This window comes from Porites lutea, chromosome 13 (genome assembly GCF_958299795.1).
Source record: "Porites lutea chromosome 13, jaPorLute2.1, whole genome shotgun sequence".
Classification (NCBI taxonomy): Eukaryota; Metazoa; Cnidaria; class Anthozoa; order Scleractinia; family Poritidae; genus Porites; species Porites lutea.
Window position 1 is genome coordinate 22799400 of NC_133213.1, and position 25224 is coordinate 22824623.

At 38.9% G+C, this 25224-nt stretch overlaps 4 protein-coding genes across 4 annotated transcripts; 2 read left to right on the forward strand and 2 right to left on the reverse strand.

Moving 5' to 3' along the window:
- The first annotated feature begins 367 nt into the window (after nt 1-367).
- Nucleotides 368-7878, forward strand: LOC140922576 (uncharacterized). Its single transcript, XM_073372549.1, has 12 exons — nt 368-905; nt 1812-1898; nt 2546-2653; nt 3094-3184; nt 3830-3891; nt 4122-4175; nt 4651-4737; nt 5190-5234; nt 6203-6282; nt 6661-7081; nt 7595-7629; nt 7812-7878. The coding sequence occupies exons 1-12, from the start codon at nt 840-842 to the stop codon at nt 7876-7878; spliced, it is 1203 nt and encodes a 400-aa protein (XP_073228650.1). The 5' UTR covers nt 368-839.
- Nucleotides 7879-8502: 624 nt separating this feature from the next.
- LOC140922578 (adenosine receptor A2a-like) lies at nt 8503-9540 on the reverse strand. The gene has a single exon (XM_073372550.1). The coding sequence runs from the start codon at nt 9538-9540 to the stop codon at nt 8503-8505; it is 1038 nt and encodes a 345-aa protein (XP_073228651.1).
- Nucleotides 9541-12670: 3130 nt separating this feature from the next.
- Nucleotides 12671-20822, forward strand: LOC140922579 (uncharacterized). The gene is made up of 12 exons (XM_073372551.1): nt 12671-12866; nt 13797-13891; nt 14325-14496; nt 14933-15044; nt 15331-15473; nt 15679-15743; nt 15876-15949; nt 16108-16166; nt 16411-16493; nt 16883-16988; nt 17639-17740; nt 18308-20822. The coding sequence occupies exons 1-12, from the start codon at nt 12677-12679 to the stop codon at nt 19879-19881; spliced, it is 2775 nt and encodes a 924-aa protein (XP_073228652.1). The 5' UTR covers nt 12671-12676; the 3' UTR covers nt 19882-20822.
- On the reverse strand, nt 20816-24863 carry LOC140922842 (ras-related protein Rab-43-like). Its single transcript, XM_073372872.1, has 3 exons — nt 24582-24863; nt 22367-22654; nt 20816-21719 (listed from the first exon to the last, which is right to left on the reverse strand). The coding sequence occupies exons 1-3, from the start codon at nt 24768-24770 to the stop codon at nt 21567-21569; spliced, it is 630 nt and encodes a 209-aa protein (XP_073228973.1). The 5' UTR covers nt 24771-24863; the 3' UTR covers nt 20816-21566.
- Between the last annotated feature and the right edge of the window lie 361 nt (nt 24864-25224).

The following is a 25224-nucleotide window of genomic DNA, read 5'->3' on the forward strand; positions in this document are numbered from 1 at the left end:
TCGGCTGCGCGCAATAATGAGTGATGAGGCCGACTGCCCCCAACCACCCCACGCCCCCCGCACCCTATCTGAAGGTGTGGAACCGCCACTGTTACCATCTACTTCTTGGAGAGGAAAGGGATGGAGGTCTGAGTCCAATTAAGCAAAAGTTTCAAAACTGTCTTCATCATTCACAGTGGCATGGCCCGCGCTCCTTTTTCTTGAGTCAAAGGGAATCTGTTGGCAAAACGGATGAACTATACTCCAAAGCAAAGCACGGCCAAAAGGAAAGACCAAATCTCGGACACCCGAACACTAACGGCCAGTCTGCCGTTTACTTTTTCACAGTCCCCTGGCTGTTACAGGCAGTGAATATAAGTTGTAACGTTTAGCACAAAGATTTGTACTACATTAGTTAGAGAAATGTAAAAATTGTTCCAGTCATTTTAGCCATGTGTTATGTATCTTTACAGAATCCCATAAACCCTGATCTTGGGCACATTAAAAATTTAGTCGAATTTTTTGCTGTGTGAAATGCAAATTAGGCCGACAAATTCATAGGAAATAACCTATTCAGAGTGTTTAACCAGCTGCGTTGCGAAAACGTAAGCTATAAACATGAATTAATTGTGCGAGAGAATAACAGAATCGAAACAGAACTTTTGTATATTTCTTTGATGTTTAAATTTGACTATTTTACGAAAAATGTCGACTCCGAATGTGATAACTGCCTGTTTATGGAAGACGGAGTTACAGAAAAATCTTTCTAACGACCTGTTATCACGACAAAGCAGCTAATTATCCGATAACTACAAGTCTTGACTAGAGAGACTTCGACACTTGTAGGCTGACAACCAAACATGGAAGCTGTTCATAAGTCTTTTCTAACGGCTGTGTCTTGTGAAAGACAGAAGTCTTGGGACAAGGTAATTTGTTCAGTATCGTCTTTTACCGTTGTAAACGTTTTAAATGCTAATTCTTAAAAGCTGAAAATATTATCTAGTCAGTGAAAACGGCTAAAAATACATTCGTCGTTAATGGTTACGTTGCTAAGGCTTGAAATACGTTAGCTTTTCCTTCGATTTATATGTTTATTTAAAGAAGACCTTAGTCTCTAGTCAGTGAAAATTTACAGTAAGTTTAGTTTTGACCATTAGAACCGTTTCTCCGGCATTTCGCAGCTATAGATTTTTAAAACAAATAGGAAATTGATTATAAGAAATATCATAGTAGGTATAAATTGAATTTTATTCTAGCTGGTCAAATCATAAAAAAATATAATTGAAAAATACAATAGAAAAATGTTTAACTCTTTGCCCAGGGAATAAGTCGAATCCTTAATTTGGGATATTACTCACGACCCCAAAAGCTTTACCATTATATCATAACGTCCAAAAAAGGGGTTTACTTTATTAGTCACTTTCGGATCACTTCACCAACAACTATTCAGTTTATGGCGCTAAATTCAATTGTATGACGCTAAGTCCTCTGCCGAAACTGAAATCTTTAGCCCCACTGATTGCCTTATTAAGCTGATTTAACAACGAACGTCAGGGGAACGTCAGTTGACGACGACGCGCGTAAATCAAACAACTGGCTTGACCAATGACAGAGCAGCAAATTGAGCACCGGAAGTAGTGTTTAGTCCTTTCCGTGCACTTTCCCTTCGTCAACTGACGTTCCCGTTCTGTTGCAACATCAGCCTATTATAAGTTTACGATGTTAAGGAACTAACTTTCTAAACACAAGACAACAGCAGCAATAATAAACCTGTCTTGTTAAGGATATGAATCGCTATAATTTCTGGCTATATATGTTTCCAATTTTAATAGGCGGTAGTCAGATATGAGGAAGTATTAAGTACAATTTACAAGCTGAAATGGAATAACAGCCTGAATAAAGAGAAGCTCCGGCTTCTGGTAAGTCCTACTTACAGATGTCTCGGTTCATTCAATTGCAATGCATTTACCAGAGTTATGGATGTAATTGCTCATTTTACTGGCTTGCTTTTCGGTTGGTCATGCCATCCTGTTTCGTTAGCTATCCTAGAGGGAGAAACAACATACCCTATCTGATAATCGGAAAAATAGGTTTGAAATTTTCTCTAATCATTTGCTCCCTCTGTTGTTACACATGCGAGTCATACCTACTACAAGTGGCTTTGTAATTTAATGCATATTCAAGCAAGCGTCTTAAGCACAGCCAACGAAAAGAGTTGGCCTTTATCATGGGGAAGTAGAATTGTAACATGATTGTAATGTGACACCAAATTAAAAGGTATCGAAAATCCTAGCATAAATTGTTTCAATGTATACTTATCACGATCAAACAACATCCATAAGCAAAAACCGAATAATCAAACCAAAAATGTTCACAAATCAAAGTATGGAAGGTACAGTCGAGTATATTAAGGCCGTAGTTTTAAATTTTCCTTCATGTCAGATCATCAACCGGAATTTCGGCGGATGCGTCGTCCGTCATCATGAGACTTGAACACTATAGGTAAAGACTGACCATTTTGTCATTCGTCACTTTACTGAATACTAAAGATTAAACTCCTTTGCAGTTATTTGAATGCCATTTTCACTGCGCAGTCGCGTTGCAAAATCGTCAAAAGTACCAGAGAGCATTGCGGCATTTTCAACGAGCCATGGAGGTGGTGAGCTGGAGAAAAGTAGGTTTCACGCAATTTTTATCCATAAGAATTGTTTTAAGCTTTTTTTTCTGCTCATTTTTTTATTTTGAGAAATTTTAATTTGAATCTGACGTTTGCCGTTAGCCGTATACGTAGAGCTCAAACTCTAAGCTCAAACTGAGCCATGTGCACGGCTATAGTATGGGCCTAGCAGGTTCGAAACTATATCCTAGCAACATGCCACGCATGCTCAATAAAGATGTTACTCGTTTCATGCAGGGTCTTTCTCGAGTATGTACGACAAAATCTACCAAGTGAATGAAAGGCTATTGCTTGCAGGGTGGGTTTGCCCGACTGGCCAGTTCGTTTGGCTTTGTGAGCAATTAAAAAAACTTTTTAGAAACCTTGGAATGTCTAGAGACATTCAGCTTACTTTTGAATAAAATCCCTCAGCTTAATTTTTTTTATGTATATCGTAGGACGAATGTCAAGCAGGCTGTATCACCGGGAGAGTTCTTCATCTCCACGTCCCCACCTTGGCAAGGATTGCTTGTTGTCTCATTCACCAAGGTTAGAAGCATACTTGCTGTATTCTGTATTAATAATGTCCTTTGATTGGAACAAGGGTCTGAAGTTGCGAATGAAAAGCAAAAAAACATAGCACCGATGGATGCACTATTAGATAAGTTAATCCAAGCAAATAATCTGAAAGTTTTGAAGGATTACCAGATAAGCTGCACTAATCACTAAAGAGGCCTATCCCGGCCGGCATTCGTGGCAACAAAGTCACCCGCTTGTCAGTTGGGTTAGCCTGAGCGTTCCAAGCGTTCAGATAACGGGGAGCGGTGCGAAGTACAAAGAGGGGCCAAAAAATGAAAAGGAGGGATACGCGAGGAATCGCATACAGTGTCTTTTTTTTGTTGTTTTCACTCTACACTTTCTGCCATCGCGTTGGGCGCTTTCCTTTTTTCAGAACTGCCTAGCCGGACCATTACCGGATCAGTCATTAAACAGGCTTGTTCTAAGTGTTTTTCTGAAAAACCCTCTCCTTCGTGCAAACTATTTAGGAATTAACTGATCTAGCTGCATAGATATTCTTCATTAAAAATGAAATTCTCATTACGACAGACAGGCTGACGCCCAGGCTCACTTAATGTAATTTTTGAGCGCAAAGGGCTGTTGTATGTCAGAACTAAAAAAGTCTTTATCCTGCAGGGAACCTCAAAGAAGCTCTGGCTAATGCAGACAAAGCAATTTTACTCGACTTCAGAAATCCTGTAAGCCTTGCATGCTTTTCAAGTTAATAAACTTATGTATGGATATCTTGTGCAACACCGCAAACTTATACCGTGTTCAAAAAACAGAAAATGATATCAATGACTTTTCCTCTTCATTCCACTCATTATTTTCTGGAAATACGGATAAGAAATACATGCAGTTAGCTGAAAGCGCATTTCAGTCTCCTCTTGCGATACTAATAAGCTTCTTTTTTTCCTTTTAAACCTAGGACTTATTCTGCGTCAGGTCGTTGGTAAATTTTCTTCTGAAACGACAAGAAAAGGTAAGATAAAATCAAAAAGCAAGATGGAGATAAGTGCGAAATCGTGCCCTACTCGGACTGTAGTAGTACGGTTGATCAGTCCCATCATTGATGTATAGCTCAGCATCTGCGATGTGGGGAGAATAAAACACGAATATACATTTCGTCAAAATAAATCATCCAAAAAGCAGTTTGAAACCAGAGAAAGGAGAATCGATGTTTGCATTGAGTCTATAAGAGAGATTACTCAATTACATCTGCAACTAGAGGCAGTTTCCAAAAAACACAGCGCGATGTTTAATCAATTTAACTCCACACTATTAAAAATCAGCATTTTACTTATAATAGTATTTGTTCCAGTTTATTCCTAGTTTGATTTTGTTTGTGTAGAATGATTATAAAAAGAAAATGGAGTTCGTTGAATCAAAAATACTTGATCGAGTAGCGAAAAGGTCCCACAATCCTTTTTGACTGGTGTTGTTACTGGTTCTCATAGGCTTTACTAGACGCCAGTTTCGCTGTCAAATTGAACCCTTCGCAAGTTTGCGGCTGGCTTCTGAGAGGCTTATACAAGAAGACAGAGGTAAGAAATGGGCCACTTTTATGATCTGTGTCCTGCTTGAAAGATTTCATGATGACACAACAACCAACTGGAAAGATCAATAAGATTAGTACCCCAAGCGAACGTAGTCTCAAAAATTTGCATCTCAAAACGCTAGGATAATCCACCCTTGGATTAAAGGTAAACTTATGCTCCCACTGTCACATTAGCAGATGGGTGTGGCTGCATCCAGTCACACCTTAGATATAATACATATAATATTACCTATAATATGCGTGCTTTTCAAACGTGTGTTAATTCATTAAAATGGAGAGCCTCGCGGGTGATTTTTCACTAGAAGTTTTAAAACATTAACAAGGAAGCAAAGTACAGACGAAGCCAAGGACAGACGATAGGGTACATACCGATAGAGTATGAACTTTCACCGTATCGCGCCACAATTTATCCATTTGACGACTTTCTTACTGTTACAGAGAAAAGAAGGGAACAGATCTAAACAAGAACGGGATCTTGATAAGGTATCTATTGAAAACCCTAAGATATAGTGAAAGCCGGGAAAGTTTTTCTTTCATAAAGGGTTGCTGTCATTAATTTTATAACGAGCACTAAGAAACTTAAAGCTGTAATTGAAAGCATTTCTCCGACTAAAAAGAAAGAAGTGTCATTTCAGAATGGAACCCGTCCTCTGGTATATGCGCTAGTCTGATCTCTCCACTTCATCACGAAGATCTTCTTCAAATCCGAATTCATAGAATATTTCAAGGATGTATATAATAAAAATTCAACTGCCTCTCATAAATGATTCATCTATATAAGTTGATTGTGATACCTTTCCACTATTCCCTTATATTTAACTTTGGCCTAAACTTTGATCAGTTCTGCGACTATTTAAAATTCGTCGTCGTTTTCCTCTTTGGGTAAGGCTTCTTTCCTTCATTAGTGAGCAAACCTGTATAACCAGGCCAAGCTGGTCATCTTCGAGGGCAGTTTCGGCCGCTTACTAAAGGTTTAACTATAGTGATATCTCTCTCTTAGTCAAAAATCCTAAGGAGTAACAATTAGTTCTGATCCCCCCTCCGGATCCCCCTTCCCCCACCATCAAACGGCCATGTATTTTATCCACAGGTAACTTAACAGACCAAGGTTTGACTGTAATGATCATGTTTGTAGTGATTACCAGGAGCCGATTACTAATCGGCTCCTGTGATTACTCACTCTTAGTCGGAATCCGTAAGAACTTAGGACCAGGTTTACCAACCCCTTGTAATGTACCAGGAATTTGTATATCAAAACAGACGCAGAATTCGCAGAACTCAACACAATTTAATCAAATTACATGTCCTCAAGCAACGGCAAGAAGCACGTATTACGCATGCGTGAAGCGCGTAAGGATTCATGGGATGTGACACCTCCACTGACCTTAGACATTCAAGGTCGACTGATGAAAGAAGACTAATATCAATAACTGTATTTACCTGTTTCAAAGGCCTGTGAAGTCAACCCTGATGCAGTCATGTTCGTTGACACAGACAATTTGCAGGCTCACTTTCAGTCAATATTTGACCGGTAGGTCATACCTCCTTGAAATGTGTTTAAGCAATTAAATCACTAATAAAACATAAATGCGACGTGATTTTCCAGACTTTCCACATTTTTTGAAACTTTTCAGAAGTGCATTTTCACCTGGGCTCCATTTCCGGTACTCTCTCGGTCTTCCCTATTTTTTAAAATTAAATTTGATTTATTATTATTACTATTTGCGGTGGGGAAGGGGGGGCGCTTTTCACGAACAACGGCTGGTAATCGAGCCTAATTTTCCATGCTCTGGAAAGAGGATCTGTCTGAGTACCAACCAGTGATACTCTCCTAGTGTCGCCTACAGGTTAGGACCGTGCAGCACTATCAGAATTGATCAAAAAATTTTTTCTCTTTTCTCTTCTTCAGGTTCCTTCCCTCTACGCGTGTGTCCCACTCGATATCTGTTCATGACATTTTAGACGCTGACAGAACAGCCAGGCAAGCAAGCCGCGTTTCGCCGCCAACATTCATGTGTGGAACGGCAAAGCCAAAAAGACGAATGCGAACATGCCCCTCTCAAGAGAAAAGCTATTCTGAAAGACACCTTGAACGCTTCCATACCGAACAGAGTATATCTCATCATAGATCTTCTCTAAATATTATTAGTAGACATCCAGAGAGACATGTATCACGTGCATATTCGTCACTTGACACGTGCACATCACGTGTTCCCCTCCTCACTCTTAGAGATGTGGTAGAGACCAAAAGCGCTTGCTTATGTCGTGGTCAAAGATTCATTGGAACCGGGTTACATCGCGAAAGACAAGGAAATCTTGAATTCATTGAGGTGAGAATGCAAGTATTTGAAACTCGCGATATAGAAAGGTAAGAGGTTTGGTAAAAAAAGAAAACGCCAGCTAAAGGGAGAAAGGACCCGTCAACTGATTCAACGACGAAATTATTTAAGGTAGGGTAAAAGGATTAGCGATAAGATGTTGTAGCTGGGATGGGACAAGTTAGGGCCTGTTTACATGGAGGTGGGGTACCCCAGATAGGCGAGGTAACCCGCTTAGATGGGGTAACCTGCCTGTCCATATAACCTCTCATTTTAATGTGATCACGTTCACATGATAGGTGGGGTAACCTGCACATGTTACCTCACCTACCTGGGGTACACCACCTTCGCCCGCCATCGATGCCATGAGGTACTCACTGCCTGTCTTCTCGAAAGGATTAGATATACTTTGTATAAGGATAATTTAAGCTGACAGGCGAATAGTTATTTACAGTGAAATTACCGCGCCTTTTCCCTTTAAATACAATCACCCTTTAATATCATAACTTGTTGTATCTTTTAAAGGACTTGACGTATCTAAGTGAGAGAATGTATGCAAGGTAAGCCAATCGTCTCTAATCTCGTGTACAGTTCTTCCAAGGTCAAGGGCTTTTCTCCAGCTTCGAAAATGGTAGAGAAGGGACTGGGGACGGACTAGATTACGAGATTATCACTGCCCTTCTTAGGCAACTGAAAAAGACTAAAGAATATATATTTCTTACTTAATTTTCTTTATTCATAGGAAATGGTTTCAAGACAGGATTCCAACAAAAATACCTGACTTCACGGGTTGCCGGAAACTCCTTTAACAAAACAGACACTTTTTGTCTTTAACCTTGGTTGCCATGGTGACAATAACGGATGTTATTATGTGTGGCATAAAGTGTTCTCGCGCGTTTTTAAGAAAATATACGAAATACCGATTAATTAAATTATGCAGGGGGGGATCCAGGAATTTTTTTAGGAGGGGGTGCACTCGTCTCTTGCTCTACTTTAACACCAATAAACCACATAGTTTTTTTTGCAGAATAACAGTTGTATTAGAAAACCGCAGGACATCTGAGGGGGGAGGGGGAGCGGACCTCTGCACCCTCCCCCTAGATCCGCCCCTGTTATATAACATGTATTTTGCAAGTTAAGCAAGTTAGTTGATCAAACTTAATTCTTAGTAAAATCCTACATAAAATAGAAGGCTTGTGCAAGCAAGTAAAATAACGAAATATCTTGATAAATGAACAAGTAAATAAATACATAAATAAAAAATGATTGAACAATTGATAAATAAACAATAAACTTTTACCAGAGTGAAGATGGATTTTTTAATGCGAGATTTTTTTTAACCTCCAAGTTTAAATGACTAGATTACAATTCACTCTGGCTGTGAAAGGTTAAGACAGCTAGCATACACACACAACTGAAAATGGAACGACGATTCAAACGACAGATTCGCGCTCTAATATTAGCCCATGTTCCTCCTTTTCTTCGATTAAGTATTCTGCCCGGCTAGTCAATTGAATACTGCTCTTTGAGGTGGACAGACAATAGTGAGAAATCTTGAGCTTGCGGCATAATGTCAAAACTTCTTTCTTAAAGTCACTCTTGAAATAGGTGTAGAGAAGTGGATTAAAGAGGCCGGTAAAAAACTTGAAAAATAATGAAGCTTCTTGTACCCAGGGAGGGATAACAATCCAAGTATAGTTTGAATCAGCTTCAATGGCTAGCAGGAAGTAAGGGACCCATCCAGTTATAAAGATTCCCAGCATACAGATATAAACCAGCTGCATGCTGTGTTTTTCTGTCTTCTGATTGGCTGCCCGCAAATGGTCAGTCTGCCGCCGGATCATGCGAATCTGTCGCCTAGCAACCACTAGTATGTGGGCATGGGCGTAGATCATGAACGTAAGTGGCAATAATACGATAATCGCAACGCAGAAAATATCATAGATCAGATATTTGTTTGGCAGCGGCATTTCCCCATGTACTGGCTCATACCAAAACAGCTGAATGAGTGAAACAAAAAGCGATAGTAACCAGGTAAACAATAACGAGGTCAAGATACGGGATTTTGTCATGACTCGAGGATAGACCATCGGGTAAACAATCATGGTATACCGCTCGGTTGTGATGACCAAGAGGTGGATAATTGATGAAATCGCCAAGAATCGCTGACACAGATCCATGGCCAAACAAAGTTCTGGAATAACACACAATGTGGAAGAGCAGGCAATTGTCAAGGGCACGGCGATTAATCCCGCCATAAAATCACTTGCTGCGAGACTGCACAAACAAAAGTTCGTTTTAGTCCTTAAACAGTCTTTAAGCACAACCAAAAATATGACTGTCAAATTAGCTGCTATGATGAACAGAGCTAACAGCACAAGGCCTGCTCGAGTTATGATCGCAGAAATTGGAAGGGAACTAGAGTTTCCGCAAAATTCGTTCGTTTCGTCCGCTATTTCATCTGGTGCCATCTTATAAACTACAAATTAAGCTTGCTTTTGCTATTCAGTGTAGAATGCTACTCCAAAACATGCTTGTCCAGTTTAAGTTTCAACCGTCTTCGAATAATCCATCCAAAACAGAGATGTGTTTTCGCAACGCTAGGAACACATAAACAAAACTAAAATTTCTTTTCATTAGAAAAGCGATTGGAGTTTCAATTAGAAATTCAATTTGGTATTCTGCCATTATAAGGCGGACTCAAGCCAAAAAACTAAAACTCGGCTATTGAACTTCAACACCTAAAAACCGCATTGGTTTATCATTGGTCGAGACAGTTCTCATCACTTTACCAAATCACCGTCATAAAAGCTCGTTACTGATGAGTTTCTCGCTTGCAGTTTCGTTTTTAATTGTATTTTTTTACTTTCATCTCGAGCGTGTTAATTATGAATAAAATATGATTTTGAGGCTTAATAGTGTGTTTTGAAAATATAACAAGTACAGAAACAAAATAATGAATATCTCAATTAGTTTTTCTGACGGCAAACGCCTACGGAATGGATTTGGTTGAATCAAGGAGTATTAAAAAAAATGTATGGACAGGAAATTGATGCCTAAGAAAAACAAGAATCAACAAAGCATGACCAAGATCTGCATAATTTTTATCTACACTGGTAACAGTCATCGTTAACTTGGTGTAGTCTTCTTAATATTAATTGCCTGAATTGTGCATCTTCAAAACAAACTGTTCATAATGACGTTCTGAAGATCTAGTTCAGTAAATGTTTTGAATTAAAGAAAGAAGGTCAACACTTAAACTGCATGTCTCAATACTTGAAGATAGTTTTCTTGATTTCCGAATACCGAACTCAAGGTTGGCAATTAAAAGCGTATCTTTCCGTAAATCTCGTTAGTTAAATTTTCTTTCGAGTTTGCCTTTTCTTGTTTTTCTAAAATTCTCAGTAAATAGCAAGTTTACCCTCAAAATCTGAGAGCCCTTCTAAAAGGAAAATTAAATACTTCTTTTACTGTAGGAAGGGCAATTTTTACTTTTTTAAAACTAATATCTTGCGATCTGACCTGTAATCTCTAAACCTTTTTTCAGGAAGACATATTTTCTCCATAGATATATCTACACCTGGAAAGACATCTGAAATAGGACAATCTTATTGTTTCTCTAAAGAAACAATGAGAGGACTGGTGCCGAAATGTACCCCGTAATTGCTTCTGGGATTGTTAATGGGATCGCGCCCGTCAGCTATTGGCCAATGTTTTCCCTGTCCCCAAGAAAATTCCCAGAAGTCTCTGCGAAAGAAACATTCGTAAAGTTCATAATCGTCCAAAGCTATAAGCCCGACAATGGTGTTTGGCGCCGCAACTCGAAACTCAAAAGAATGACTGCATAGATATGATGCTAAGAATAGTTTTTTTTTAAGGGTAAAAATTTCAATTCAATTTCAATTTCAATAAGAGAAATAATTTTAATTATTTCATCACGTCAAGGATGTTTCTCGGAGAAAACTTGATATTCATTTCATGCCTTCTCAGTGCTGATATGTACATAAAATGAGTTGCGTTAAAAACTAGAGATTATGAAGACAAAAAGACTGCTGCTAGCGGCCCCACGATCGCAATAACTTCAGCTAACTTCTTGCAAACAGAGACTAGAAATGAATTTTAACAACAAAAAAGGAAAAAAAATGAAAAACCCTATTAAATCATGAGAAATCGATACAGCACCACATTTAAAAGGGGGAAATTTCGTGCTTTAATAAACTGGAATATATATTTGATATAGCTCGTGGTAGCTAACACGAATGCTGAAGCACGTTGAATCAGGTTTTGACAAATATATAATATTCCTTACAACCCCCGGTTGTAAGGAATCTTTGAAAGGCTGCAAAATGTACCACGCAATCAAGGACAAGGTAAGCTCATTACAGCCCTAGTTTCCCGAGGAAGATCTCTCTGCCGGAAGAGGGGTTTTTCTTACTCTCGGATCCAGACCTCGCGCAGCGCAGGCAATCAAAATGGCGGCTGGAGTTTGTCACTAAGTTCACATAAACCAGTGTAAAACCAAGAGAGACGAAAGGTACATCATCTCAAAATTCTTTATTTGATGTGTTAGTATTAGCGTAACTCCATGGTACAAGACTAATGGTGTTTTAGATCGAACAGACCAACTTCTTGTGAGCTTACATTGCTCATGGAAGACCCCTCATGAAATACTTTCTCTGCTTTCTTCAGTAACTTGACTGGCATCGTGTGGCACATTTAGGAGCTTAAGTTAAACAAACCACCTTGTACAACGCTATACAAACTGCTCAGTAGCTTCCATTAAGATGTTCACAGTACTTTGTACACTACAGGAAAATTTCACGTACATGTGCAGACTGTTAAGTTAATCTTACCTTACGTTATAAACAGCAGTAATCCTGGGAAGTATGGCCAACTGACCGGGACCGCTTACAATTTTCCACTATCACATTACCCATAATTCATCTTGTTTACCACCCCCACCCCATCACCTCACCCCTGCCCCCTTCCTCCAGAATGCATAATTCTCCTGGGTATTACAGTTGTCCCAAGAGAATCAAACTTATGCAAGATTCTGGGGTAAAAGAGGAGTATTAAGAGCAATATTAAATTGGTGATTACAGGCTGAGGCAGGTTTATGTATTGACAAAATCTGAGCCACCCGGTTAGCTCAATGGGATAAGCGCCGGTCTGGTGAGCGGGAGGCCGTAGGTTCAAACCCTGGCCGGACCAACACTCAGGGTCTTTAAATAACTGAGGAGAAAGTGCTGCCTTTGTAATAACATCTGCAAACGGTTAGAATTTCTAGTCTTCTTGGATAAGGACGATAAACCGTAGGCCCCGTCTCACAAGCCCTTGCACATGTAATAAATCTGTGGGACGTTAAAGAACCCACACACTCTTCGTAAAGAGTAGGGCACGTAGTGCCTGGTGTGTAGTGGGTTATATCACTTTCACACTCATGTATGGGGTCATCATCACTCCTTCCTTCATTACTGTCTTGTAAACTGCATCTTTTAAGCAGTCTGGCAAAGTCCCCCAACCAGTGTTGTAAATTATCCCTGAAAAGCCCTGAGGGAAATGGATAATATGATATTTACATTTACATTTGCATTTACATGTTTCAAGATGCCAAGAATTCGCACAGCTCATAAGATCAGTGAAAGACAGCGCACTGGTGATGTGCTGACAGATGAACTTGTGGACTTCAAGTCATTGTTACTCTCTCCTGATGTTTTGAAAGGTCTCAGTTCATGTGGCTTTGAGAGGCCGTCTCCAATCCAGCTGAAAGCCATTCCACTGGGTCGTTGTGGTTTAGGTAAATAACACAGAAACACACCTAGGCAACCCCATGAAAAAAATACAATGTTTGTATGAGAATCTAACATCCAATAATTTTTGTAAAACAGCTATTTAAAAAAAAGAAAAAGAATTGTAAACTAAAGCTACACACAAGTGGACTGCATTGACAAAATCTGAGGGCTTTGCTTCGGCTAAAACCCCTTTTTAAAATTCTCTGTGCATTTGTGTGTAAAAGTTTTTCTTCCTGCTGACTAAAATTTTCTGGGTAAAATTGAAGACAAATGTATGGGAATTAAATCTAACGCAAGTGACTGGAGAAATTTAAGCACAGGTGCGACACCAAAAATTGGTTCTACAATCCTTTGATGTGAAGCTTAAGTTTATAGTTCATGTATTTTCAGAACAGCTGTTTTACAAAAATTACTCAACATTAGATTCCCAAACAAACACTTTCGCATGCGGTTGCCTACCATCAACATGACCTCCAAAACCGTGATGAGGTATACAACCATAGTGGATCGTATAAAATGGTATTAAAAAACAGAGGGATAACATTCATTATTGTCACACTTTCTGTCATATCCTGGCATGCATGGACAACTTATTATTCTCCACTGAAAGCTTGGTACACTGACTGCCGTCCATTGGCTGACATATAAATTATGTACAAAATTAATACAGGGTACTCTGAAAGCCCTGGGGCCCGAGGAAAATTGTTATTCTTACATAATAGAAGAATAATAAATCTTCCATATTTGTTTCTCAACTTTTGTGCTGGGTAAAAGTTTAATAACTGGTGCAAAGACAGAGATAAAATAGCTGTAATACACAGTATTACATAGATGAGTAACTTGATCTTTGATACTTGAGCCAGAAATCGAAAACGTTTTTGTTGACCACAAGACTAGTTGTGTTAAGTTATATGATTGTGAATGTTGTGTTTTAGATCTAATTTCCCAGGCCAAGTCTGGTACTGGTAAAACCTGTGTTTTTAGTGTGATTGCCTTGGAAAGTCTGTCACTGGAAAGCAACTCCACACAGGTAAGATAAGCATTTGTGATGTATGATTATGCCATTAGGCACAGTTATGATGATGACGATGATGATTACATCGTTGCTGTATTAAAAGCCTTGGTATCAAAATTATGTTCCCCATACTGTTCGTTATATAAATAGTAATGGGAATTATTTCTCAATAAAAAAATTATTGTTTATCATTAACAGTTACTTTAATATTTTAGCGCTGGAAGACTGGGTTGAGATAATGGTGATGATTATGAGAATGCCGTTGACGATGATGATGATGATGATGATGATGATGATGATGACTGTAACTTTGACTATTATGATGATGATAACAATGACAGTGATGGTGTAATGACAATGACAATTACATGAAGAAAATGAAGGTGTCTAAGCCACTAACTAGTCTGGCAATAGACCTACTAACCAGGGACATTACAATCTACTGTAGGTGCTGATTCTTGCCCCAACAAGAGAAATAGCTGTTCAGATAAAGGATGTTATAACTTCAATTGGTTCACAAATGGATAATCTAGCTTGCCATGTATTCATCGGGGGATTGCCAGTTGAGGACAACAAGAAAATGCTTAAGAAGCCATGCCATATTGCTGTTGGAACACCAGGTCAGTGAGAAAATTTTTTAACAATGTATTGAATGAAGTGTAGTCATAAGTATATTTCTCTTGGTTATATGGCCCAAAAATTGAAGGACCTAGACATATTTTTAAGACAGCCACTGACAAAATGCTGGTGAGAACAGACTACAAGATGTCGAGGTCGAGGTTCATTCTTATGATTAAAAATGAAGAAAATAATAACGCTTCATCAACTGACAAGCACCTTAAAAAAATTAAAAACGGTAAAACTGAATAGTTAAAAGATTATTGTTTAGCTTAAAAATCTTAAATGGTGATCTGGTGAATTTTTTTTTTAACAGGCATGACTGGTCTCGCTATAATTTATTATTAATGTCATTAGAAACATTTATCTATACTTGATCAAGAATTATATCCTGTATTAAAAGTAGTTAACAAATTGAATCTTTTCCATCATATTTAGGAAGAATCAAGTTTTTGATTGAAAAGCATGTTTTGAAGACGGACTCAGTCAGGCTGTTTATTCTGGATGAGGCAGACAAACTGCTGGAAGAGAATTTTCAAGAACAAATCAAGTAAATTTTAATGTTACTGTACATAAAAGGTGTCATTAAATTATAATACGGTGCAAAGTCCATTTGACTCTGCAAGAAGTCATTTATTTGGCGTAGTCTTTCGCATCATTTTCATTCATGTTTTTGCCAAGTATGCAAATCACAGTGACCTGAACAACTGTACAAAATGCCCAAAGCCATGCCATTTCTAAAGAAACCTTTGCTCATGGGGTAATATGAGGAATGTGTGGACAAATGCAATGGCCTGTTTTTAATTTTTTCAATATTTTTTTGCTTTTCTTATTAGCTGGATTTTCTCATCATTACCCTCAAACAAGCAAATGATGGCATTTTCAGCTACTTACCCAGAGCACCTTGCAACACATTTGACCCGGTACATGAGAGAACCAACGTTTGTCAGGCTTAATGCCACTGACCCCACTCTACAGGGTATGTTTCTGACTAGAATTAGAAAGAAAAATTGTTTCAGTTGTAGTAAGTACCATAACTATGGCTATTTTATGTTTTCATAAAATATTTTAGCAAAAACTTATTGCATCTTTCTTACTCATGATTTTTTTAAATTTAATGTTCTGTTCAGAACTTGAATATAGTTATTTAATTTATCCGAAAATTTGTCTTATAACTTTTTCAGGAATCAAGCAGTTTTATAAGGGAGTTCCTTTCCACCCATTGCCCCACAAGATATTTGAAGGAAAGGCATGTAAATTGTTGTCATTTACTAGACACAAAAGTTGTCGAAACACGAAACTCATAAGAATCTTTTTGAAGTTAGGTGAAAGTTTTAACAACAGTGTGATAGTTGTAATTTTATTAAATTGTTTTCTTCAGGTTTGTGAGCTACTAAAACTTCTCTCCAGTTTACCATTTCACCAGTGTCTTGTTTTCTCAAATTATCAAATAAGGTATTGTAGTTTGTGTATGCCTTTTTTTACTGTCATATAGGCAAGATAATGCATTGTTTTAATAAAATGAGTAAAGTCTTTTACAGTGGTTGCATACTTAGGAGCAAAGTCTGTTATTAGTATTAAAAAGTAAACTGCAGGCTTTGTTCTTTTTGTAGAGCACAGAATCTCTGTGATACTCTTCGTTTAAAAGGGTGGCCTTCTGTCTTCATTGCAGGTCTGTGGCAATTTTATTCTGTTTTTATTAACTGTTTTTCTCGGTTCTAATGAGTCAATTCGCTATGTGCAGCGTGAATTTTCAGCTATAGATGCAATAAGGACACTTTTTTCGTAACATTAATGAAGAACTGCAGATTGCACTTCAATCATTTTTCCTCAAAATATTCTGACAATTTATTTTCAACGTTTAGTTATAGTTCACCAGATATTACTAACAATTTTATTTTTACTTTCGCGAGCAGGAAGTCAAAATCAATCCCAGAGGCTCAAGGCAATGGAGAAGTTGAGGGAATTTAAATGCCGAGTACTTATTTCAACCGATTTGGTAATGATGACTTATCCAACATGCACCATGTCAAGTCATCTTCACTGTCTTTTTAAATTTGTATTTTCCTAATTCACTATATCATCACTTGCATCACCACCTAAGTTGGTGTGGAAACCCCAGGCGTTTAGACTGTTTAGATAGTGGAGTGAAGCATGAAGTTTGAGATCGAGAAAAAATAAGAAAGAAAAGAGGGACAGGGTGTTTTTGTTTCTCCTTCTCATGCCTCTGCGCCATCCCCACACTAAATATGAACGCCTGGAACAGGCTAAAGAAACACAACTACGATGCATAGCTTGTTACGTTTGTGATAATTTCCGCAAGTAATTCATACGTACACCATGTCAAGTCACCTTTACTGTGTTTTTCGTTTTTTTATTGTTCTTAAGACATCTCGTGGAATTGATGCCGAGCACGTGGATCTTGTTGTGAACATGGATGTTCCACGCGATTCTGAGACATACCTTCACAGGATTGGCCGGGCTGGCAGATTTGGTGAGCATCACTGTCACTTCCTGATTGTCCCCCCCCCCCCTCCCCCCTTGTGAGAAAACGTTTTCCATTGGCCTTGTAATAAATCTTTCACCTCCGTACATGAAGATTGATTTTCAATCTCTCCTGTGGGAGTAGCTATTAATATCGACGTAGAGCCATTCTACCGAGATATTCGTCTTCAACGGCGATGTACGACTGGGAGAAACTCGTGAATGTGAGCAAACGCTTGATTTGCCAAAAAGAAAATGCAAATAGATCAAAGAATCGATGCGTTAGAAAACAGTTATTACATTTGGTTTCTCCTTACCTTAGTTAATTGTTAGCGATGGCAGGGGCGAATCCAGAAAATTCGGAAAGGGGTGGCCGGAACACTTAACAGCTCTATTCTAGGTACTTTATATTTTTCTTAGGCGGAATTCTATAAAAATAATACAAAATTTAAAAAGAAAAGGGGTGGCCGCGCGGAGGGTTATAAGTGAAGGGAGGTTGGGGGGGGGGGGGTGCTTATAGGCGGAAGTTTACAGTATAAGAATATTGGTACTGCTACAGAGGTCGGGGAAAGCTATGGCCGTTCAGTTCTGGTTGGTTGTGACTGTGCTCATGTGAGAGTTTTGACTCGGAGCAAAAGCTTTTCAAATGTTATTGCCTAGGTACACAGGGTATTGCTGTGACGTTTGTCGCCCAAGGTGAAGAGGACAGGTTATTCAGGAAAATGGAAGAGAAAATCGGCAACAAAATCCAAACGCTACCAGGTATTGACAACCTCATGCAGGGCTGAAATATTTTTAGCGCTTTGTGTGATTGTGAATGTTCGTTATAACCATGAAAAAAATGAATTACTTGAGTGTTCGTTATGCGTGTCACAAGCCTCTCTTCCAAGGAAAAAGTCTTCGATTAGGCCTTCCGAGCTGCTCTTAGCCTTTTTTTAAAAAAACGAAGGCAAATGCGAAGTCTAAAATAAAAATAATTTCCTCAGTATTGAATATTCTCATTAAATTCAGACTCATTTTTATATGAACCGTTCTACAGTTAGCCTCATTTTGAAAGCGAGGGTTTTGGTATTCGGAAATAGCCTGGAACCCTGACGTTCCGCGAACCGATCGGACGTTTTAGATCACTGAGTTCTTCACTCACGCTAGGATTAGAAACATCGTAAGCATTTTCGATTGGTGGTCAAGAAAGATTAATAAATTTCAATGCGGAATATTGTGGATTTTTATTTGTGCCAACAAGTATGGAAAAAGTAAAACTAAAAGAAACGACAATCTACTGAAATATTAGTGTATTAAATTCTCACGTTGCTATTTTTGCTGTTCTAGATCCCATTCCACAGTTCCTACGCTCTAGTGATACATCCAGTACGCAGGCCTCTGAATCGCCAAAACCAGCATCAGTTGAAGTTGATATCTTAACAAATTGCAGCATTGATTCTTCTGAAGGCGAGGTGAATAAGGACAGCCCAGAGCCCAGAAGGAGTCAAGCTTCTACGGAAAAGGCTGCATCGGAAATAACTGACTCCCTAGTGCTGCAGGATACTTCTCTTTGTGAACAAACTGAAGAAGACTCTCTGCCGTTAAACAAGGCTGAGACCGTAAAAAATTATGATGCACTAGCAGTGAACTTACAACCAGAAGATGATGATTTACAGCGTCGAAAAATGATGGAAGATATACAGAACACTTTCCAAAAAGACTTGTCCAATGAAAAGGAGAAGCTTTATCGAAAGGACCAGGGAGTATCGGACGCTGACCAGCTGCAAGGACACGAAAAAGATGGCAGAGCTGCAGAGAATTTTCAATGTCAGTCCAAAATTCAAACTGATTTGATTAAAAGCAGCGAAAGAGGGATGTTAGAACAACGACCTTCGATACAATCTACAGAAACGTCAGCCTGTTTAGTTGGAGAAAATGAGCATATTCTGAGACCACTGCAAGACTTAAAACTTGATCCGCGTTCTGAATCAAAGTCCTTTCACAAGCCTGGGAATCATTTGCCACCGGCTAAAGCAACTAGCAGTTATGGAGCAGTTGAAAACGAAGGGACCAGCAATGTTGGTGATAAAGTGAATTCATCAAAAATGTTTGAGTCTCTGTCAGACGGCAGCGAGGGCTCCGATCACGAAGGTAGTGAGACTGCAGAAAATTCCAACGATCTTGAACGCGTTGTCGATGGTAATCCGTCATCAATAGAGGAAAAGCGTGACCTAGGTCTACAGTTACCTTCTGTGACAGAATTTGAGAAATATTTCGAGAATTACCTGGAAAAGGTTTCCGATTTTGATAATGTGGTTGAGGTTTCCTCGACTTCAAGTGAGCCGGAGGTTGATGACGTTGAAAGCGACAGCGCCAATGACAGCAATGACAGAATCTCACAAAAAGCATCCATATCCTCCAATCAATTTGGAACTGCGAGTGATGGGCAAGATTTCCATCAACATGTACAGCAGCGATTCAGTGCCAGTCAAGTACCGTTTCGTGACGACACTGACAGCTCGGATTATTATCTTCAGAATCAGAATCTGTATCGGACTCGCGATGATATTTCAGGTCATTGTGGCAGCTTACTTTCTGGCGAAAATCAAAATTACCATTGGTATTCCAATCATAATGATGGATGGCATATTTACAGCGACAGTCATAATTATCACGGTGATTATGACAGTTATGACGGTCGTTATAATTATTACTATCCCTATCCAGGAGGCTTTGAAGCTAACTACTCCTCACAAAGTGAAGCATATTCGTCACCTTGGGAACAGTATTATGACAAAGCCTATGGCGATATGGGAACTTATCAAGACTACCAGTGGAATATGAGCTGGTATAACGCTTATCAAAGGCAGACAAGTTGCATTAGGCAGTTTGTTGCTTTCAGTAGAGCTGTAAGATTTTGAGTACATTGTCTCTTTCGAACATTTAAACTAGTCATAAATAAACATTGTATCAGAGGAACGCTCCATGAACATTCATAGCTGTTCCAGACGTAAAATATTGAAGGTATGGACACTGATACGTTCGTTAAGCACTGCTAATATTTGTGTTGACTTAATATAAATAGATAATAACGAATAAGTTAATCTCGTGAGACACTTCAAGGCAGCAAAGGACGTAGAGTTGACTGTGGTTCATTATAGGCAATCATTTTCGCTGTTGAAGGTAATCAGTACCCGACTTAGTACCCTCTGAGAGTCTCAATACCCCCAACACTTGTTACTGATGGTGTTTTTGCTCCAGATCGAACTTTATAAGGGGGCAACATGTGCGAACTTTAATTCTGTACCCCTTATCAATTATTGGATACCAATTACATTTACATTTCATTTTTTTTTTCTTTTGCGCAAACGTGGAAGTTTTTTGAGGTGTTTTGTTTAATTCCTCACCAAGGGAGGCGACGTTCTTGGTTAAATTATCCAATCGTCGTTTAATTAGCTTATGCCCCTTGGTTTTATTGACTAATTTTTTTAGGGGAGCAAGGAAGGATATCGATATACTCAGGCTAAAATCAATATGATCACGTGAGGAATGAATTTGATTGGTTTAGCGATAAATACGCAAACAGCACATGACTTCTGGTTGGTTTTAGCCTCTTTTACCCTCTCCAACCTCGTCTGCATAGCCGTAACCTGCGATCAGGCTCCACGTTCGTTTCACTTGCAAAAAGATTAATGAAAAGCAAGCTAACAGGGCCGCTAAAATTTAGCCGGATCGCAATTTAACGGATTTTGTGACGAGGGTTACGACGCTTCGCGACTTTCATGGATGAGAGAGGGTGATGGCAAGGGCGAAGTTCGTTTCCTTTGTTGAAAATAACATCAGTTGCAACAAATATAAATCAAACCATGGAACCTTTATTAATATTTACCATGACGTTGAATCGAAGCTTATCATCAATAAATATTTCCTGGAACGGGAACATTCTTCAAGTAACTCTAAATCTACAACTTTCATATTTCTAAAACGCTAGTCTCCTTTCTTGTCAGAGGTGTAAGATCAGTCCTTAAAATTAATATCTTAAATAATCGTCAATGGAGTGATTAAAACATTTGAATCAGCATTTCACTCAAATATATTCAAACACGTCAAATTCTATAATCAGCAAAATAAACTCAATTTCCAACTCACTGTAATGATATCTGAAGACACATTTTCCTGAAAAAAATTTAAATTGGGCGAGGCACCATTAAAACAGCGTCTTGGCTAACCTTTTCATTCCATTAAATATATCACTAAGTGATCATTTGAAAAGCTACATCAATCACTCGAAAAAATGTTTAATCACCGCCTACACAATTCAAAGTTAGTGTAAAAACCTCAACCGCTTTTCATGTTTTTAGTTCACTTCCCGTTGTCTCGGTGTTTGGATATCGGTTGAAACACTCCTACTCGTGTTTGATATGTCAGATCTGTTTTGTTTTTTGTTCTTGTCTTTTTTATTGTTTTTCTCAAAGTCCACGGACTCAAACTTGTCATGGCGACCTCATGACATAAATGGAACAATAAATAACACTGCTCTCTAATTCTAACAATATTTTTTTTACATGACGTTCATAATGTTTATTTAACTCTGGGTGAGTCTTGACTAACCACATCTGCACCACTTGCTGTTAACTTTCCTTGAATTTAAAATGACATCTCCTTCCACTATGGTGGCTTGCAGGTGAGATCCATTCTCATACCGACTCTTCAGTTCTGTTGCAACACGTATAAATGCATTTTCAACATTTGTGGCATCCTGTTGATGCAATGAAAGGTGTTAATGAGCCGATTTGTCACAAAAGTGAGATTATGTGAATTAACATGGAAGATGCTAGCCATGTGACACGAGCTGGCTATTTCTCTTGGTCAGTCTCTATAGAGCACATGGGGTGCATGAGGGGAACACGTGAAAAGGAAGGGAGGGCCTTCATGACAGGCACCAGCTATTTTTTTGGTCAATTTTATTTATAAAGCGCACAAAGCACACTAGGGGGACATGCAAAGAGGAAAGGAGGCCTCATCTTCTTTAATTCCCCCATGTCCCTGCCTTCGAAATTTCCCCCCTTTGCTTTGAGAAAACCAGTGCCTGCTACCCAAGCTATGAAAAAGCACACAGAGAATCATTGAACTAGACTGCTTGCTAGAAATCTTTTCTCAGTCAGTTGGGATCAACTTGTCACAGTTGGACCACAGTTAATCAACGTGCAATGGTTATGAACTTTGTCAGATCCCTATTAGAATTATTTTTTTAGCTTTTTTCATACACAACTAGTATGAATTTCAACTGTCCCACTTGAAGGGACCACTGAAATTCAGGCTAATACACGTGATTGATTGAATACGTGACTGATTCAGTGATTATTAGCTAAAACCAAATCAAAAGCCATTTTCTTTTGTTCCCACCTTGGCTGAGGCTTCCAAAACATCAATCATTCCATAATGAGCTGCACAAGCCCTGGCTTCTTCAATGCTGACCTCTCGGCTTTCAGATATATCTGTCTTGTTGCCCACCAGAAGTTTAAGTACATTGGGTGGGGCATATTTTTTGACATCCTCTGTCCACCTTACAACATTCTTAAAAGTGTCTTTCTTTGTAATGTCATAAGTTATTACCACAGCATTAGCACTTCTGTAGTAGCTCTGAGTGATTGTTCGAAATCTTTCTTGACCAGCTGTGTCCCATACTTGCAACTGGAATATAATACAGTTGTAGATTAGACTGGGGGAGAGGAGGGACAGGGGACCCAATCTCCCATCTCCCGTACCTTGCATTCCAGGAGGTGGCCTGAGAAAACAGCCAACATTTTTGCGATACTCACCACTGGTCTCCCTGCAAAATGACATCTGAGGAGAATACTGAAATTTCATACTGATGACCTGTCACTACCCAGATCTAGGTAGTGCTTCTGATTGGTTAAAGCAAATTTTCAACCAATCAGAAGTACTTCCCAGTTCTGTGTAGTGACACCTCGTCAGTATAGAATTACTGGGCTTTTTCCTCAGATGCCCTTTTTCAGGGAAAAAGGGAATATTGGCCGTTTTCTCTACATTTTGGGCTCCTGCCCCTTTCTTCTTGGCTTCCTCCCTTTAGCTCTTTTTCATTTGCAAAATATTAAGCATAGAGGCATAATCTCCTGCTGTTGCACCTGCTTCCCACCCTTTTAGAACTTCCACCTCCAGCTCTTTGTCCTCCTGCCTCATGTAACATTCCCATCCCCTATTCTCTAAGGCTTCCACCCCAACCCCCAGTTCCCCTCCCCCCCCCCCCCCCACCCATTCTAGTAATAGTAGCCGACAGCTGACAAAATCACTATACTTGGGCATGATGTTGTCCGGACAAAGTTGGTACAAAAGACTGTCATTTTGCAGATGAATAAACTTTTCCCTCAGAGCATGTGGATTGTTACACTGGGGAAATAACACTATTGCAGTGAATACGTGGGAATTATCAGCTATCAAGTGATTTCCGCAGATACCAAGCACAGCTATGGGGTGGGCCACTTATTTTACCTTTTGGCATCTGCCCCAGGGAAGACTGTGTGTTATAAATTATATAGAATTTCACACTTTCAACTTCTCTAAAAAGCAAATATATGGAATATGGCATATAAAGAATAAATTACACTGTAACCTGAAATCAGGCATTCTTTTTCAGGGATAGTGCAAAAGTTGGCAGACTGCTATGTAATTAATGTAGTATCAGGCATCTTTTTCCCCTCACCTCCAAAACAAAAAGGGAAGAAGCACTACCTGATTACAGCTTAATTGCACTGTTACATGCCAGAAGCACATATAGATTTAATAAAATTTGGGAATCACCCTAGCCTGTGTAATTTTTAGTCCTAAATAGGGCCAGGGTCAAACCTTCAGCGGCTCACGTGTACCCAAATATTTCCAGAGTCCCCCTCCCCCAGGGCTGTAACTGTAAGACTATCTTCATTTTCATGGCCACTTCCCTGAACAAAATTTAACACCACTGAGTGTTGTATTTGCATCATGTTACCACTGAATACATCAACATGTATTGTCTTCAAGCACATTTTGTCTTACACATTGTCGTTTGAAAACAAAAACTGACAGTGTAAATATAACCTTGAACTCATAATTCAAAACCTTCGAGGAATGATTCGTGGCTTTCTTTTAAAGTACATTGTTTATTTTGAAAAGCAGCTGTAGGATAAATATCTTCGAAAAAAAATGCTCTAATTACCACATATGCTGGATGAAATCAATTCAGATCTTTTGCTTAAGAAACAACTGATAAAAAATTAAAAACTTTGTATTTTGACTCATAAAACCCATGATAAAACTATGCCAGGCAAGTATGGACGCCGTAGGATATTTTTGCGCCAGACAACAAAAATGTGACAATTTTCCATTTTTCATCAGGAAAAATTCGCGTTGGTTGTGTAGATTTTATATAACTAAATAAAAAAAATAATAAATGAAAATTTAGCCCTTTCAGGCGGAAATGTAGACGTTAAAGGTTTTAAGGCGCTTTTAACATCAGTGTAAGCTTATGCAAATATAAATAAATCATCCATGTTTTTGCTACAAGTCCCACTTTTTTCAACAAACAATTACTTTGATCGTTAAAAAGGTTAAAAGTTGCTCTCACCTTAACTTTTTTGGAGTCGACGACTAATGTTTTCATGGTGAAATCGACACCGATCGTGCTGCCATGTCGCTCGACAAAAGTGCCCTTCTTGAACCGCTGAACAATGCATGTCTTCCCTACTCCTGGATCGCCAATCAAAACGATTTTGAAAAGATAGTCGAAAGAGTCATCTAGGTCGGCTGATTTCATAACATGAGAAGGGTAATTGGCAGTAAATTTGCTTTAAAATCAGTTCAAAAGGAAAAAGCTGCGAGCAGCGAAATTTACATAATTTAAACGCGGGTTTCATGTCCAGACTCCTCGGAGTACTTTGACCGGACGTGCAATCGAAAGGGAGGATTGGACTACTCGGACAGGACTTGGGTTTAACCGAAAATGGAGGCTACAAATCGTTCTTCATGGAAAATAAACGTGAAATTTTCAACATTTTGGCATGAAAACTGAAAAAAAAAAAAAAAAAACATTTCGCGCACCACCTAGCCTGGTTCTCCATCCCCACGCCCTTGAGCTTGCGCTGGCGGTCAATAAATCCTCCGCGGTTTATTTTTTATCACGCGCGCGCGCTCGACGGACTTTGAAGAGAAATTAGAGGGTCTGTGAACAGGCTACGCACCAGTTGCTATGAAGTTCCTTAACTAAGTGG

Coding starts and splice junctions, on each gene's coding strand:
- LOC140922576 (XM_073372549.1), top strand. CDS start 840: ATGGAAGCTGTTCATAAGTCTTTTCTAACGGCTGTGTCTTGTGAAAGA. Junction 3,892..4,121: donor TACTCGACTTCAGAAATCCT/GTAAGCCTTGCA, acceptor TTTTAAACCTAG/GACTTATTCTGCGTCAGGTC. Junction 4,176..4,650: donor TTCTGAAACGACAAGAAAAG/GTAAGATAAAAT, acceptor TGGTTCTCATAG/GCTTTACTAGACGCCAGTTT.
- LOC140922578 (XM_073372550.1), bottom strand. CDS start 9,540: ATGGCACCAGATGAAATAGCGGACGAAACGAACGAATTTTGCGGAAAC.
- LOC140922579 (XM_073372551.1), top strand. CDS start 12,677: ATGCCAAGAATTCGCACAGCTCATAAGATCAGTGAAAGACAGCGCACT. Junction 14,497..14,932: donor TATTGCTGTTGGAACACCAG/GTCAGTGAGAAA, acceptor CATCATATTTAG/GAAGAATCAAGTTTTTGATT. Junction 16,167..16,410: donor GCCTTCTGTCTTCATTGCAG/GTCTGTGGCAAT, acceptor TTTCGCGAGCAG/GAAGTCAAAATCAATCCCAG.
- LOC140922842 (XM_073372872.1), bottom strand. CDS start 24,770: ATGAAATCAGCCGACCTAGATGACTCTTTCGACTATCTTTTCAAAATC. Junction 22,655..24,581: donor TCGACTCCAAAAAAGTTAAG/GTGAGAGCAACT, acceptor ATTATATTCCAG/TTGCAAGTATGGGACACAGC. Junction 21,720..22,366: donor TTTTGGAAGCCTCAGCCAAG/GTGGGAACAAAA, acceptor TTGCATCAACAG/GATGCCACAAATGTTGAAAA.